The sequence below is a fragment of the Staurois parvus genome, unplaced genomic scaffold (genome assembly GCF_062004578.1).
Source record: "Staurois parvus isolate SC_StPar_1 unplaced genomic scaffold, SC_StPar_1.0 ptg000122l, whole genome shotgun sequence".
Lineage (NCBI taxonomy): Eukaryota > Metazoa > Chordata > Amphibia > Anura > Ranidae > Staurois > Staurois parvus.
The window spans coordinates 7,769,721-7,786,605 of record NW_028317918.1 but is presented as its reverse complement, the minus strand read 5'-3'; the positions used below and the strand labels follow the sequence as shown (position 1 = coordinate 7,786,605).

General features: G+C 41.6%; 1 protein-coding gene across 2 annotated transcripts in view; it reads right to left on the bottom strand.

Moving 5' to 3' along the window:
• The window catches only part of LOC149467137 (UPF0462 protein C4orf33 homolog), a 68,363-nt gene that overhangs the window by 28,183 nt on the left and 23,295 nt on the right, over positions 1-16,885 (bottom strand). For both annotated transcript variants that reach the window (XM_089672203.1, XM_089672202.1), the window contains exon 2: positions 8,998-9,178. In XM_089672203.1, the coding sequence (XP_089528329.1) occupies positions 8,998-9,178 (181 nt within the window). The remainder of the gene's footprint in view (positions 1-8,997; positions 9,179-16,885) is intronic.

The following is a 16,885-nucleotide window of genomic DNA, read 5'->3' as shown; positions in this document are numbered from 1 at the left end:
TAAACTATGGGTCACTAGAGCTATAGGTAACAGCACTATGAACCCTGTGAGATAGCACTGACTGACTCATTATGGTCACTTGGAGTGTGTTACACATTTCTCAATCCTGAGTATATCCTGGGCATAAATGAATTAACACCCCGGTCGCACTGGGTGCGACTGGCATGCGATTTGCATGCCATGTGACTTGCAAATCGTATGCCAAGTCGCACCCTATTGTCCACAATTACAACGGTCAAATCGGTGCGGTTCTGACTTGGTCGGAGCCACACCAAATTCTAAAGTAGTACATGCACTGCTTTTCGTGTAATTTGCATAGACATCTGTGTCAGATGTCATGCAAATTGCACCTGAAATCGGCATGTCCCCTGACTTTGAAATTGTGCGACTTCACTGTAAGTCGCACGGTTTTAAAGCCGGGCTTGATGTGACCGGGGTGTAAAACACATACTGTTTTGGATGGTGGTATAGCAAACCTGAATGGGCAAAGAACAATTTAATTTAGTATAGGTCTTTTCCTAGAAGTTGTGGCGGGGGGGGGTCTACTATGGTTATATTTCAATTCTGGTATAATCAGTAAAATATTACTAAGTTTTAAATACCAAAATGTTTGGCCTTTATATTGTTTATATTATATATTATTATATTGCAGGATAGTATCCTCATTACACTCATATGCTGCTTATGTTGAGCACACAAGCTGGATTCTATTGGGTTAACAGAAGGTGAACAAATGTCCACCAATGGAGTCATAGAAAAAGTAGAATCCTGAAAGAGGCTCCAAGTCCTCCCTAAATAACTTTGGCTGAAATTCCATTTGAAGTCTAATCTAGAAGTTGCTATAGGAAACTGCACACTTTGCTTTCTTGTGGTCTAACTTATGGCTTTTAAAAATTGAATTTAGTATTCTTCAGAAGGATGTTTCATCTTCAGTTTGATGTCTGTACTTAATATGCATTTATTCAAAGCTGCAAGTATGCTGTAAGACATCTCTAATTAATTTAGCAGAATAAAAATGTGTTATTTTCCTTTATAGCTAGTGTGATAAGAATATGGCAGCTACTAAGGGGTGTTCCTGATAAGTGCTGGGATTCAGATACTTATTAAATTGCCCGATTATTGCAGTGTCTGGCGAGCTTGAGTGTTAACTGATTTAAGTGTTAAGTACTAATAACCCTTAGCATAATGACAGTCATTTGGTTCTTCTAGCGAGGTCCGAAGTATCTAATATAGGAAGGAATTATACAATGCATGTCGCTTTCACACCTGCCCGAATCCAGACATTTCTCAAAGAAGGTGTCAACCTGTGAGCTTGATATAACTTGTCACATATCACTAAAATGTCAGATTAGAGGCTGTGTTATACCACCTACGTAAATGTGATGTACCATACATATTTGCATTCTAGATGTTACTGTGCATTACTAAGCAATGAGTAAAAATCAGGTCCTATTGACAAAGTACATAACTTAGTCAGGTTTATTCCACAATCAAGTGCAGAACATGTCATTATTATTCATCTGGTTGCCACAGGTAACCGTTTTGCACATCCTTATCGTCCTATACACATCTTCACAGAATAAGCCATTAAGTATTGCACAATATCTGACAGAATCCAGCCAATCCTGCATTTATTCTCTCCCATTGTAATATTAGTTTATCTTTCTTGCATTTAAAATGTTTTTTTTTCCTCTTTATCCAATTGCTGCTTAACCATTTGAGTCCCAGCTGCCCTAATAAAATGGCAATGGGATTATACATATTTGTCTGAGCACTCTTTTAACACAATGCCAGGCTTAGTGGCTCTGGCAGGTCCTGACAGTGGTTCCACCACCTGTCAGTGACAGCCACGGTTCAGCAATAAGCCCAGGAGCTATATCAATCATCTCCTAGGATTGCAATCTTGTTTTAGTGTTTCAGATTGCTCTGTAAGCAATACCATTTAATGATATTGCTTCTGCTTTTTGTTTAAAGGATAAGTTCACCTTTTATAATAAATAAATAAAAAATACACATCTTTTTGCAAAATGTGCATTTATTTTAATTTTTTTTACCCTGGAGCCAGTAAAGCATTGCACCCGCAATCAGCAGATCACGGTTGCAATGTCAGGCTCCTGCAGGCTTTGAGTACACTGTCTGCCTGTACTTCGTATAGGCAGGCAATCAATGAACTGCAAGAGCACTCACCAGCGCCTGAGCAGTTCATTGAGAATCACAAGCTGTCAACAGGCTGACGATACTTGTATTATTTTTATTTTATTATTGTTATACAGGATTTATATAGCACCAACAGTTTGCTCAGCGCTTTACAATATAGCAGGAGACAATACAGCAACAATACAGTTCAATAAAAGAGGGATAGGAGTGTCCTCTGAGATTACAATCTAGGATGTAGATCTTGTAGTTCAATCATTCATAGAACTCTGTGAATCAATGACGCAGCTATGTGGGCGAAGCTCCGCACGGCTGTGTTGTTTTTAAATTGTGACGGCGGGTGTGGGGAGAAGGTAATGGAACTTTATAACGATGGAAAAGGACATATAAAGATGTCCAAAGCCTTGAATATGCCAATCAGTACTGTTAAATCACCTATTAAGAAGTGGAAAGTTCGGGGATCTCTTGATACCAAGCTAAGGTCAGGTAGACCAAGAAAGATTGCAGCCATAACTGACAGAAGAGTTGTCTGGGATTCAAAGAAAAACCCAAAGAAAACCTCAAAAGAAAAACAGGCTGCTCTGTAAAAAGATGGTGTGGTTGTTTTTAAGGAGTACAATGCGGTGATACTTGAACAAAAATGAGCTGTTTGGTCGAGGTGCCAGAAAGAAGCTTTTACTGCATCAATGCCACAAAAAAGCCCAGTTACAATATGCCTGAAAACACCTTGACATGCCTAGCCAGGCCTTTTTGTGTCATTGATGCAGTAAAGGCTCCTTTCTGGCACCTCGACCATGCAGCTCATTTTTGTTGAAGTGTTGTGCTCCTTCAAAGCAACCACACTGTCTTTTTCCAGAACAGCCTGTATTTTTCTTGTGGTTACCTATGGGTTTCCTTTTGTATCCCGAACAATTCTTCTGGCAGTTGTGGCTGCAATCTTTCTTGGTCTACCTGACCTTGGCTTGGTATCAAGAGATCCCCAAACTTTAAACTTCTTAATAGGTGATTTAACAGTACTGATTGGTATATTCAAGGCTTTGGACATCTTTTTATGTCCTTTTCCAGCTTTAAAAAGCTCCATTACCTTGTTACGCAGTTTTGACAGTTCCTTTCTGATCCCCATGGCTCAGTATCTAGCCTAGTCAGTGCTTCCACGTAAGAGCTAACAAACTCATTGATTATTTATACACTGACACTAAATGCAATTTAAAAAGCCACAGATGTGGGACATTGACCTCTAATTGGCATTTTAACCCGTGTGTCACCTTGTGTGTCTGTACCAAGGCCAAACATTCCAGGGTATGTAAACTTTTGATCATGGCCATTTGGGTGATTTCTGTTTTTATGACTTAAAAAGGAGCCAAACAACTATTTGATAATAAATGGCTTCATATGATCATCATCCTTCAATAAAAGATAATTTTTTGGCATGATCAGTCATATTTTCAATATCAATGCCAAAATTTCACAATTTCTGCCAGGGTATGTAAACTTTTGAGCACAGCTGTAAGTGAGCTGTTGCTGTGAACGTGCATTGGAGAAGGGGATTTGGGATCAGGTTAGGGAAAACCATACGAAGAAAATAAAAGTGTAAAAAAAAAATCGAATTTGATAAGAAAATAAAAATTCACCCTAGTAATTACAAGGTCCCAGCCAACAAATCTAGATGATCTGGACCACATTTGCAGTTGGTTTCTAACATTCAAATAAAAGTTTGCATTATCATAAAAATGCAAACCATAAAAATGCAAACTATAAAAAGTTGACTTTGTGCTAATGTTTGTCATTGCAAATCCAAATTGACCATACACATTAATGGTCGGTTTAAACAGGATACATTTTCCTGCGTGTTATAGTGTGTTAGAACTGGTACTTCTAATGTGAAATATAACTTTCAGTGCAAGCTTGAAACTTTCTGTGCAACCATGTGAAGTAAAAAAAACAGTTTTATGATATCCTTTTAGAAAAATCTGCCATCTATAACTCTGGGCCTTAATTGGAGAAAGGGAAAAAAGGTTCTGGGTTTGAAGACGTTAATGACTAGAAATATCCCAGCATTAGGGATTAGCATTAGCATTAGGACTAGACTATCAGTGACTCCTTAGAAAAAATGTAGAAGCAATCCCCAGCACTTGCTGCAGAAGTGGTCTAGAGAACATCCTGTGGTCAACAGTCGCATTCTAGATAGTTTTCAACCTTCTGTACTTCCAGAGTCTTCAGGGACTGGCTTATATCAGCAGGTGTATCGTGGCTAAACAGGTCACTAGGTACCTTGAGAATGCCACAAGTGGAGTCCAGTACCCTAGGGTCACATTAATGGCCAGCCCTTCATCTTCCTCCTGGTGGAGTCCAGATATGGCCTCCTAGGCAGTGCCACAGATCAGTTAAATCCAGAAAATTGTGACTGGAGCCCTCTTGGTTCTACAGCGAATGAAAAAGCTTAATTGAGAGCTTGTTTTCACACAGCCTCTGGTGTGCACTGTGAAGTACACAGTGCCGACATGGAAATCACAGGGCCTTTCACCATTTACTTTTCTTTTTCAACTTTATTGGAATGTCACAAAACGACATTCCTTTCAGGTTTATTCACTATTTTCAGCACAAACCACTGCAGTGCAGTGGTGTGAACTGAATAGATAGGACAACAGGCAATTTTCGTTTTGTCCTGCCTTGGGCCTTCACTGGGCAAGGCTGCTTGTACAGACCGTAAAGAAAAAAAAAGGCATCCATTCTCTGAGGACACTGGCAAGAAACCGAGCATGATGGGAATGGAAGGGGTTATACTGGAAAACAGTTTTCTTGTTGCAAGTGTCCAATTTTTCTGTAGGTGGATCTATAACCCATATGTCTTAAAATACCTTCTGACGATCTGTCTCTTAATGAACAATTATAAAGTCATTGTCATGATACCATATCTCATTAGTACACTAAAAGGTTAATCCAGAAACATTGTTTTTCTTTATTTGTGATTATGTTTTCTTCATGTAAACATTTCACATGTATTTTTCAAAATAATTACCAGAAAACATAGAAATCAATTTGTGCAGTGTTAAGAGCTCACAGTTTGCATTTTAGCACATTCAGCCCATTGTGCGATATAATGTTGCTGCAGCTCTTATTCACAGAAGATTTTGTATAAGATAATTGCCATATGTTTAAAGAGAACGTGTACTTTGTCTAGACTAGCAAAATAACATGTTCGCTTTTGAAATATCTATGAAACTAGGCCTGCTTTAAAGTGGATCTGTAGCTAATCCAATAAACATATTTCCAGTACTGACAACCCATGCAGAGGCTGTACAGGAAGGTATTGCAAGACAGAACAATACATGCATGGACCCATCCCTGTCTCTAAATATATTTAGGACCCCTTTAAGCCAGTGCGCATTCTAAAATGCGTGCAGGCTGATGTCCGTTGTGTAGGGGTGGCGTTTTGCATTCTTACAATGCAAGGCACTGTTTGCCTTTTTTATTGTAATGCCCTCTAGGGTTAGCTAGATAGGATTTTTGTTCTATAGGTCAAGGCTTCTGGAGCCCTCTCATCTTTCCATAAACTAGAGAACTTTCTGGAACATGGGGAGAGGAGGGGAATAGGCCCAGATATGCATGTTTGATGGTCCTTGGCCAATCCCCTGGCAGGAGACTGGGCATGGTGACCAGGGCAACCCTCAAATATGACAGAGCCTGGGGAGAGAGGGGAGTTTGGTAGAAGATGGATTGAGAGAAGGCTGGAGTGTGGAGCCTTGGAGGCAGCCCCAGGGAGGGGAGCCTACCTACAGCCTGATTGCTGGATGGGAGGATCTCCACTGCCTAAAGTCTTCTGGGGAGGGCATCCTGAGCAGCAGGGAAGGAGCCAGCCCAGCAAAAAGGTTGAAAGCAGCTACCAATCCATCACACTGACAGGACAGTCCTACACACCCTGGGTTGGATAAGGGAAGAGGGCAGTCAGGTACAATACCCAACTAGTCTTCACCTGGGACTGCTTGAGTGCAAGCTCTTGGGACCCCCTTTCTCAGGGATATCCTCAGAACAGTTGGGTGAAGAGGAGGATTCATGTGGGCAGCACAGTGGCTAAATGGTTAGCACTTCCACCTGGCAGTACTAGGGTCATTGGTTCAAATCCCAACCACGGCACCACCTGCCTGGAGTTTGCATGTTCTCCCTGTGCCTGCGTGGGTTTCCTCTGGGTACTCCGGTTTCCTCCCACACTCCAAAGACATGCTGGTAGGTTAATTGATTCCTATCTAAATTGGCCCTAGTATGCGTATGTATGAATGTGAGTTAGGGACCTTAGATTGTACACCCCTTGAGGGTTAAGCACTGATGTGAATGTACATTATATATATGTAAAGCACTGTGTAAATTGACAGCGCTATATATGTACCTGAAATTGAATTAAATTTAATCTGTGGTCTGAGGAGGTACACGAAATAGGGACAGTGCTATATTTGCTTTATTTTTGTTCATAGTTGCTGAGAAGTTTGCCCTCGAGTTCTACAGTTCCTTGGGCATCCCATATACTCCATCCAAGGGGGAAAAAAAGCTCCAATAATGCACTTTTCATTATAGTCAATGGAAATGAACCAAATATGCACCGAGCATTTTTTTCAAGGGCACTTTTTGAGTCATATGTCAATTTTTTTCCAACTGACCAGGAATGAAAAACGCATGTAAAATGCAATTGCCTTGTGTTAAATTTTAACTAAACACATTAACAACACGCTAAAAATGCCCTAAGTGTTAGTAGGGTGGGGCATATCCCTTCCTTGGATCAGTGTCTGTATTACCCCTCTAAAACAAATCTGCTTGACAAGAGCCAGTTGTTGAACAGAAATAAAGCCGATAAAATTTAAAAGGATTAACATGGAGATTAATAAAATTTATTTTAGATGTTTAAATGTTCTGTTCAGTTATTTATTTCAGATTAGTTCCGCAAATAATTTAAAATGGACACAAGCAATGGATGGTAATTTCAGCACCTCAGTTGTTAAAAGCTAAGTTCACCTTCAAATAAAAAATAAATACACATATTTTTGCAGGAAAAAAGATGTGTATTTATTACTTTTGTACACAGAAGCCTGCAAAGTGTTGCACTTGCAATCAGTAGATACTGCACACTATCACTCCAGCTATCAAGGCTTTTTATCAGTCCATTGAGAACTACAAGCTGTCTGCCACGGTGTCAGATGGGACCTGAAGTTTATTCATTCACAGATCTTTGTAAATGACATGGATGTGAGCCCCGCACAGCCACCCACATTTTGAATGTTACAGCGGCTAAATACAGATGTAACATGTTGCTAAAGGTGAACCTAACTTTTAATTTATTGCTAGAGTTTTTTCACCCTAAAATAAATTCTACTGCTTTCCAAGTACGGTACCATATGCATTGCAAGCTCAGCAGGCAGCAGACCAATAACGATAGGTGTGCATTTTGGATTTTTCAGGACAGTTTTTCAAAACTTCATTTTATCATACTTCTTTCGCAGAGACCCTGAAGTGCCTCCACAGCAGATAAATTCCACCATTAGATCCCATCGGCTATTCAAATGTTGATTTTAGGCTACTTTCAAACTACTGGCTAATTATTCCAAAATTAGAGAAAAATGTGGCATTTTTATCATTTTGGTTTCAATTCATCACTAAAGAAATTTCAGGTGATAGTTTCTTCTGCTAAAATATACCCTGAAATCTATACTTGTCATAGATAAAATGATGCCACATACAGTATACCCCACTTGACCAGTAGCAGGACAGATGGCAGACATTTAATCCTGAGGTGCATGTATGGATTTTTGGAGGTCTATGTTTACAGCATACTTACTTTACAACACCCCAAAAGTGTCTGAATATTAGAAATCCCCAACAAAGTTCCCGTAGACTTCCACAGTAAGAAAACTATATTTTTAAAAGTTTATAGTGTTTTCAGAGGATTTTTTAAAAGTGTTTTCAAATGGCATGCTGGTTTAAAATAGTCTACATACAAAGAATGTGGAAGTTATTGAGTGCTTCCTAAATGTTTTACTGCTGTGTTCCCATTTGGATGGTTTCTCTTCACTTTCATGGGCATTAGACATAACCGGAAATGATGAAATCTCCCTAATTCCTCTCTGATGGGAGTTAAAAGTAAGAGGAAATATTAAATGAACAACAAAAATACATTTTCTAGCATAGTGGGGAAGTTCTAGAAGTTGAGTAAGAATTTCATTGCAATATGTATAAGTGTAAGACAGGAATCCCCTCACTTCCTATCCAAGCAACAGTTATCAAACAAAAGAAGAAGAGAATCTCTTCTTTATCAATTCATATTTCAAGAAGATCTATGGTCACAGCATACACTTTCATTTTATAACATCAGCACTGTAGGAGCAATACAAACAATAGTTATTTCTGACAATCCTCAATAAGCTTACTTTAAAAATCTCCTTTCATGTTATGAGTGCTGCCTGTCTGATGGCCATCTCTTTTTCTAGGTTCCCATTATGCTATCAGCTTCTCCTCCGCTGTTTACTTTTAACTTCTAAGGACTGCATATCCCATGGTACATTGCTGCCTTCAAGCAACAATTCCTGTACCGACTCTGCCCCCTACAACTCCTCCTGTTGGTACCTTTGTAGTACAGAAGGCAGGCCCTGTGAAATGCGTGACACAGCAGGGCCTACCCACAGGGCATAATTAATATGTGTCAAAGAATGCAACAAGGTAATGTGTGGGGAATCTTCACAAAGTATGTTTAACACAAAAATCCAATGTGTTAATATATGATTTTAGATTTTGATCATAGATACTCTTTTAGCAATTGAATGTGTGTGGTCTCTTTCATCTTCAGGACAAAACACAAACCTTCATAGTCCCATAGCCCATGAAAAGGGTTTCCAGGTGGACCAGGGGGAGCAGCTGGATCATTGAAGAATGGAGCAGTAACATCCATTTGAAGCCCTTCTGGTACTGGCTTTAGACAAATTGTCACTGGGTCATGTGATACAGGACTGCTGTTCCACTCATGTTCAATTTTAAACTCCATCTACATTAAAAAAAAAAACATTTTTCAGTAGACAGTGAGATCAATATCCTTCAATGCAGTTTTATTATAAGTGATATGCATCCTTTCAGCTAACTTGTCTGTCAGAATTTATTTTCATTTTTTTCCATTATCCATTTTGCATCACCCTGGAATCTAGGAATAGCATTAACAAACAAGAAACTATAAACTGTGAATCAACCTCACCAGAACAAAATGAATATAGGAAATCTAAGCTATGTTACATTGAATACATGGACAAATGGTCACTTTGTTGTAAGACTTTAAGGAAAACAGTCAATCATATGACACAGGTACAGCTAAAATATATGGCTTTCATTATGTGGTTGTACATGTATCCTGCAGATGTTGATTGGCCGCTACAAACTTCAAGTAATCAATAAAGAGGAGGTTCAGGCTTCTCTCTACAATCGATTCAAGGTGAATCCTGGGGAATTTCTGTGCAGACTCGCCTGGGAGAATTTTGCACTGCTTGGACTTTAAATTGACAACCCAAGCTTTTGGAAATGCCAGTTCTGACACTATAGAGTGGGGCACATAGCTCCTATAGTATCATCGTATTGGAAGCTGCTGTAGGGAAAGTATAGGCAAAGCTGAGAAACTGCATAGGCATTAGCGTCGGTTAGGAAACTGTACTCTAAAGATGGCCATACAGAGTCTATTTTGTCCAGTTTATGATGAACAGAAATATTTGGAGGTGCATTACCCAAAATTTTCTGTGGAATCAATTCCCTCCTTAGAGAAGCCAATTATCCAGTAGGAAAGTGAACATACCATTAAAGACCTCCATAAAGAAAAGAGTTCAGGGCCAGATGGCTACAACAATACCTAATGTTATACATTCCTACCTCCTCATTTTTCAACACCCTGAGTAAGGGCAATGGCATTCCTTCAGAGGCTCTTATGGCCTATATAACTGGTATTCATAAGGAGAGTAAGGCCACCATGCAGCATGCACATTACCAACAGGGTGGACTTGATTTTTCTAGAAGAAACCCTAATTGTTCTGGGTCTTGGACCCAAATTATTACACTGGAATTTAGTTCTATATGGAGCGGCCTCTGCCAGGGTTAAGGTTCGTGACACCCACCCTCTCAACACCTTTTAGGATGAAAAATGGGACCCGTCAGGGCTGCCCCTTGTCCAAGCTGATATTTGCACTGCTCACAGAAGCTTTGCTTCATAAGGTCAGAGGGAACCCAAACATACTCAGGCTTACTGTGGGTTCAACTGAACGCAAACTATCCCCCTACACAGATTATATATTGTTTTACATTTCAGATCTGCTGATAACTCTGTCCAATTTGATGATGGTCCAAAAGGAGTTCAGGATTCTATCGAACTTTAAAGTACATTTCTCCAATCCCAAAATATTGTCAATGTACTTACATCATGCCATGTTTGGCTCTCTCTCTCAATCATTTCCTTTTGAGTGGAATATTAGGTCTAGGGATGCACTGGTGGAGGGATGGGATTAGTTCCAGCGGTGGTTAGGGGGATTGGGTTCAGTCAGTGGCAGTGCTGGGATCAGTCATCACTGGCAGTGGCACTCTCTACGGAGACCAGCTCCCTCCACATGTCTGTGGTAGGCAGCAACACAGCAGTGACACCTATCATGAGATCAGGAGGTCTGCTCACAGCAGAGACCTCTTCCAGCTTCTCCCCCTTCATGGGTAAGCTGACCTCTTGTTTCCGCCACCCCCAGTCCTGACAGCCATACTGTGAACTCAATCGGTGACCACAGAGAGGCTGGGTGAGCGGCACAGACTTAAGGGGCAGCTGCTTTGGGCCCCACCAGCACTTGTTAGGACATGTGGCCCCAGCCCACTGGGCAAAAGCTTAGTGTGCCCTATGGCCAATCTGGGCCTGTTTGAAGATATCAATTTTAACATCGAACCATTTGTGCAAGTACAAGTACTTGTGCAAATGCTTAGTATCGACATCAATACCAGTGTCGGTATTGGTGCAATGATAATTAGGTCCATAAGAGTTCTGATTTGATAAGGTTGTATAAGGAAAACCATATCCCCTTGCTTCATCCGATAAAACAGGATTTACAAGGATGGGATAAAGCCATGTGTACATGGTTTGCTAGAATTAACATTAAAAGAATGAATGTATTATCAAGGATTTTGCTTCACCTACAAATCGTGCCCATTGTGCTCCCGAAAACGATCTTTTCTTGCATCAAGCAGATCGTCACAAATTTTGTGTGAAGAAATACAAAGCCTAGGTTGGCATATCAAATCTTTATGAGGGCTAAATCCAAGGGTGGACTAGGCCTCCCCAACTTGAGGAATAATTATAGGGCTGTTGCTTTAACTAGAATACTCAGTTGGAGACATCATGTAAATTAGAAAGGCTGGGTAACGCTTGAAAAAACTATCATGGGCTGTAACTTACCCAATGCCCCATGAGTCCCACACCTCTATCGAGGTCTTTCAGACACCATCTCCTTACTTGTGCCTGTAAAAGATGGACCTGCACAGGGCATGGAGTTAATTTCCCTACGCAAGGGTGGGCAACTGTGGCCCTCCAGCTGTTGTAGAACTACAAGTCCCATGAGGCATTGCAAAACTGACAGTTAGAAGCATGACTCCCAAAGGCAGAGGCATGATGGGACTTGTAGTTCACCAACAGCTGGAGAGCCACATTTGCCCACCCCTTTCCTACATGAACAGAGCCTTACATTCAAGGTATGAATGGTAACTGTCAAAAGACCTTGAGCTTTCAACCAAATCGTCAACCCATCAAATAACTGTGTCATAATTGATCACGTGCAATCACATGGCAACTGCAGATCAAAGAGAGGCTAAAGGCGTCCATAGATGGTTCAAACCACGTATGGACAGGCTGAATGTACCCAAGTTGATTGATTGATCAACTAGGGTACAACCAGCTTGTCCGATTTTAAATGCAATCCCCCTGCCGGGAGAACAAAATGGCTCAGCAGGAAAGGTGAATATCTCACTCCCTTTAATTCCGATTTAAATCAGTTAGGTTTAGTTCTGCTTTAAGTTTTGAAAATGAAAGCTAGAAACTGATTGGCTGCCATGCCTAGATGCTCCAAATTCTGATGTCTACACTAAATTCTGCTGGTGGGTTATAATAATAATAATGATCACCAGGATGGGCCATTACAGTCATCATGTGATTTGGAACTAGTTTTACTGTCTTCCAACAGTTGCTATGAGACCAGGAGCTGTCAGTGACAGCTCAGTCCCCATATTGGGGGTGCATGATTAAGCACACTCCCAGAGAAAACACATTCTGTGTTGATGCTGGGCCATGGAAGAATGCCCACTGCTATGATGCTACATATGTGTGGTATGTGCCTAAGCACCCTGATTGAAAATGGCTGCTGCAAGCTGTTAAAAACCGACCGAAAACAGATTTTACAATCTTCATTGTGATCTTTGAGTATCTTTAAGAATTAATAATTTCAGAATACAGACAGATAAAATAGGTCAGTGATGGCTTTTACTGATTTACCTACTTAACACTTAATATTTAAAGTCTATAGTCTGGGACCTGGTGCACTTTAAACAAAGAGCACAATCCTGATGAGAAAAGAAGGTGGCACGTGTGCAGTTTTGTTTCATGATACATGTGTTAAACATGATGGTGTGAGCAAAGCTTTATAATTACACAATAGTTAGCATGCGTGCACTTAAAACCCCTTCAGGGGTGGACTGACAACGCGTGGGGCCCCCGGGAAATAGGGGACTATGGGGCTCCTGTGTCCTTGCACACACCCAAAAAAGCATATGAAAAAGCCAATGAAATGTACCAGGGGCATCTCATGGGGCCCCCTACTGACCCCGGGCCTTCAGGCAGTGCCTGAGTCTTCGAATGGTCAGTCCGCCCCTGAACCCCTTTCATGTGTGCGGATTTCATTCTAATCAACAGGGGATCTATGAGCTGATTTCCCTGCTGATCGGAGCAGAGCAGGCGGATGATACATCCATGTACACTCAATTTCTGCTGTCTGTTTACACCCAGCTACCTCCGATCTGTTCTGCCTAAATGGAAGAGGACAAGAGTCCTCTCCCGTTTTTTTTTTTTTAGTGGGCCTGACCGGATCTGGTGAAATCGCCTGTTCATAGGGATGAATGGACCTTCCAATCAGGTCTGCCTGAAAAACTGACAGGCAGACCTGATCAGAACACTCGTGTGAAATATGCCTAACATGAAAAAATATAGCTTAAAGTGGTAGTAAAGTAAGTTTTTGTACTTGTACCTACAGGTAAGCCTATAATAAGGCTTACCTGTAGCAGTGCCGGGACAAGGTCATCCAGCACCCAGGGCGAAGATGGAAAACTGCAAATGGAAGAGTTTAGCACACACACATATACATATATATACACAGTTGTGTTCAAAATAATAGCAGTGTGTTGAAAAAAGTGAATAAAGCTCAAAATCCTTCTAATAGCTTTTATTTCCATACACACAAACGCATTGGGAACACTACACATTATATTCCAAATCAAAACATGAAGAAAAATATATCAAATTTGTGTTGTTCCTCTAGAAAAATTGAAGAAAAGTGAATATTAGACTGTTCAAAAAATAGCAGTGTTTGTATTCTTCTTTACAAACTCAAACATTCACTATATAAACTGAAAAATGTTTGAAGATTTTGCTTTCCTTTGAATCACTTAATGAATATTTAGTTGTATAAGCACTGTTTCTGAGAACTGCTGTACATCTGTGTTGCATGGAGTCAACCAACTTCTGGCACCTGTGAACAGGTATTCCAGCCCAGGATGATTGGACTACATTCCACAGTTCTTCTCTATTTCTTGATTTTGCCTCAGAAACTGCATTTTTGATGTCACCCCACAAGTTTTCTATTAGATTAAGATCCGGGGATTGGGCTGGCCACTCCATAACGTCAATCTTGTTGGTCTGGAACCAAGATGTTGCATGTTTACTGGTGTGTTTGGGGTCGTTGTCTTGTTGGAACACCCATTTCAAGGGCATTTCCTCTTCAGCATAAGGCAGCATGACCTCTTCAAGTATTCTGATGTATTCAAACTGATCCATGATCCCTGGTATGTGATAAATAGGCCCAACACCATAGTATGGGAAACATCCCCATATCATGATGCTTGTGCAACCATGCTTCACTGTCTTCACAGTGTACTGTGGCTTGAATTCAGTGTTTGGGGGTCGTCTGACAAACTGTCTCCGGCCACTAGACCCAAAAAGAACAATCTTACTTTCATCAGTCCACAAAATGTTGCACTATTTCTCTTTAGGCCAGTCAATGTGCTCTTTGGCAAATTGTAACCTCTTCAGCACGTCTTTTTTTCAACAGTGGGACTTTGCGGAGGCTTCTTGCAGATAGCTTGGCTTCACATAGGTGTCTTCTAATTGTAACAGTACTCACAGGTAACTTTAGACCTTCTTTGATCTTCCTGGAGCTGATTGTTGGCTGAGTCCTTGCCATTTTGGCTATTCTATCCATTCGAATGGTAGTTTTTCGCTTTCTTCCACGTCTTTCAGGTTTTGGTTGCCATTTTAAAGCATTTGCAATCATTTTAGCTGAGCAGCCTATCATTTTCTGCACTTCTTTATATGTTTTACCCTCTCCAATCAACTTTTTAATCAAGGTACGCTGTTCTACTGAACAATGTCTGGAACGACCCATTTTCCTCAGAATTTCAGAGAGAAATGCACTGTAACCAGCATGTACACCATTTGCTGCCCTCCTTCCTTAAATAAGGGCAATAATTGCCACCTGTTTTTCAAAGAATGAATGACCTCACTAATAGAACTCCACACTGCTATTATTTTGAACATGCCCCTTACAATTAGTGATGCAATTACACAGAATCAGCAGCATGCATGTCATGACTGTTGGATTTCTATTACTCTACTACACCTGCTAGTAAATTATTTGCCATGTAGAAATATCATTTCTACCAAAAACAGTGATTGATCAGGTTAGTGATGTCTGACTGCTATTATTTTGAATACAACTGTTTATACACACACACATATATATATACCGTATTTTCCGGCGTATAAGACGACTTTTCAACCCCTGAAAATCTTCTGAAAAGTCGGGGGTCGTCTTATACGCCGGTGCGAGTCGGGTCAGGGTGGCACTTTTTCGAGGGGCGGCGCGGCGCCGCCCCCCCCTCCTCCTCCCACGGACACTAAGTACAGGGGTGGGCAGAGGGGCTGCTGTACCTTACCTGGCTCCGGTCCCACGACGATCCGGTCCAGGAAGCGCGGCTGCTCCTTCCTTCAGTTCGGCGGCTCGATGGTCACGCGGCCACTCGGCTCAGCCTCCTCACCGGTGATTGGGCGCCAGCACTGGAAAGGCACACAGATGACCAATCACCGGCGAGGAGGCGGAGCCGAGCGGCCCCGCGAAAATCGAGCGGCCGAACTGGAAGAAGGAGCAGCCGCTCCTCTCACCCACTGACACTAACGATGGGGCACTATTCCTCCTCCACACTGACACCAACGATGAGGCACTGTTCCTCTCCCACTGACACCAACGATGAGGCACTGTTCCTCCCCCACTGACACCAACGATGAGGCACTATTCTCCCCACTGATACCAATGATGGGGCACTATTCTCCCCACTGATACCAACGATGGGGCACTATTCTCCCCACTGATACCAACGATGGGGCACTACTTCTCCTCCCCACTGACACCAACGATGGGGCACTATTCCTCCTCCCCACTGACACCAACGATGGGGCACTATTCCTCCTCCCCACTGACACCAATGATGGGAAACTATTCTCCCCACTGACACCAATGATGGGGCACTATTCTCCCCACTAACACCAATGATGGGGCACTATTCTCCCCACTGATACCAATGATGGAGCACTATTCCTCCCACTGACACCAATGATGGGGCGCAATTCCTGCCACTGATACCAATGATGGGGCGCTATTCCTCCCACTGACACCAATGATGGGGCGCTATTCCTCCCACTGACAACAATGATGGGGTGCTATTCCTCCCACTGATACCAATGATGGTCCGCTATTCCTCCCACTGACACCAATGATGGGACACTATTCCTACCACTGACACTAATGATGGGACACTATTCCTCCCACTGACACCAATAATGGGGCACAATTCTTCCCACTGACACCAATGATGGGGCACTATTCCTCCCACTGACTAATGATGGGGCACTATTCCTCCCACTGACTAATGATGGGGCACTATTCCTCACACACTGACACTAATGATGGGGCTCCATCAATGGTGTCAGTGGGAGGAATAGTGTCCCATCATTGGTATCAGTGGGAGGAATAGTGCCCCATCATTGGTGTCAGTGGATGAAATAGTGCCCCATCATTGGTGTCAGTGGGAGGAATAATGCCCCATCATTGGTGTGAGTGGGAGGAATAGTGCCCCATCATTGGTGTCAGTGGATGAAATAGTGCCCCATCATTGGTGTCAGTGGGAGGAATAGCACCCCATCATTGGAATACCATACTGAAATAGCATACCATATTGAAATCAAATCTGATGTTTTTTCATTTTTATTTGGTGTGTGTTGGAAGAGGGGTAGTCTTATACGGCGAGTATAGCTCAAACCCTATATTTTAACAGGAAAAGTAGGGGGTCGTCTTATACGCCGGAAAATACGGTATATATAATACATACATACATACACACACAGTGCATTCAGAAAGTATTCACA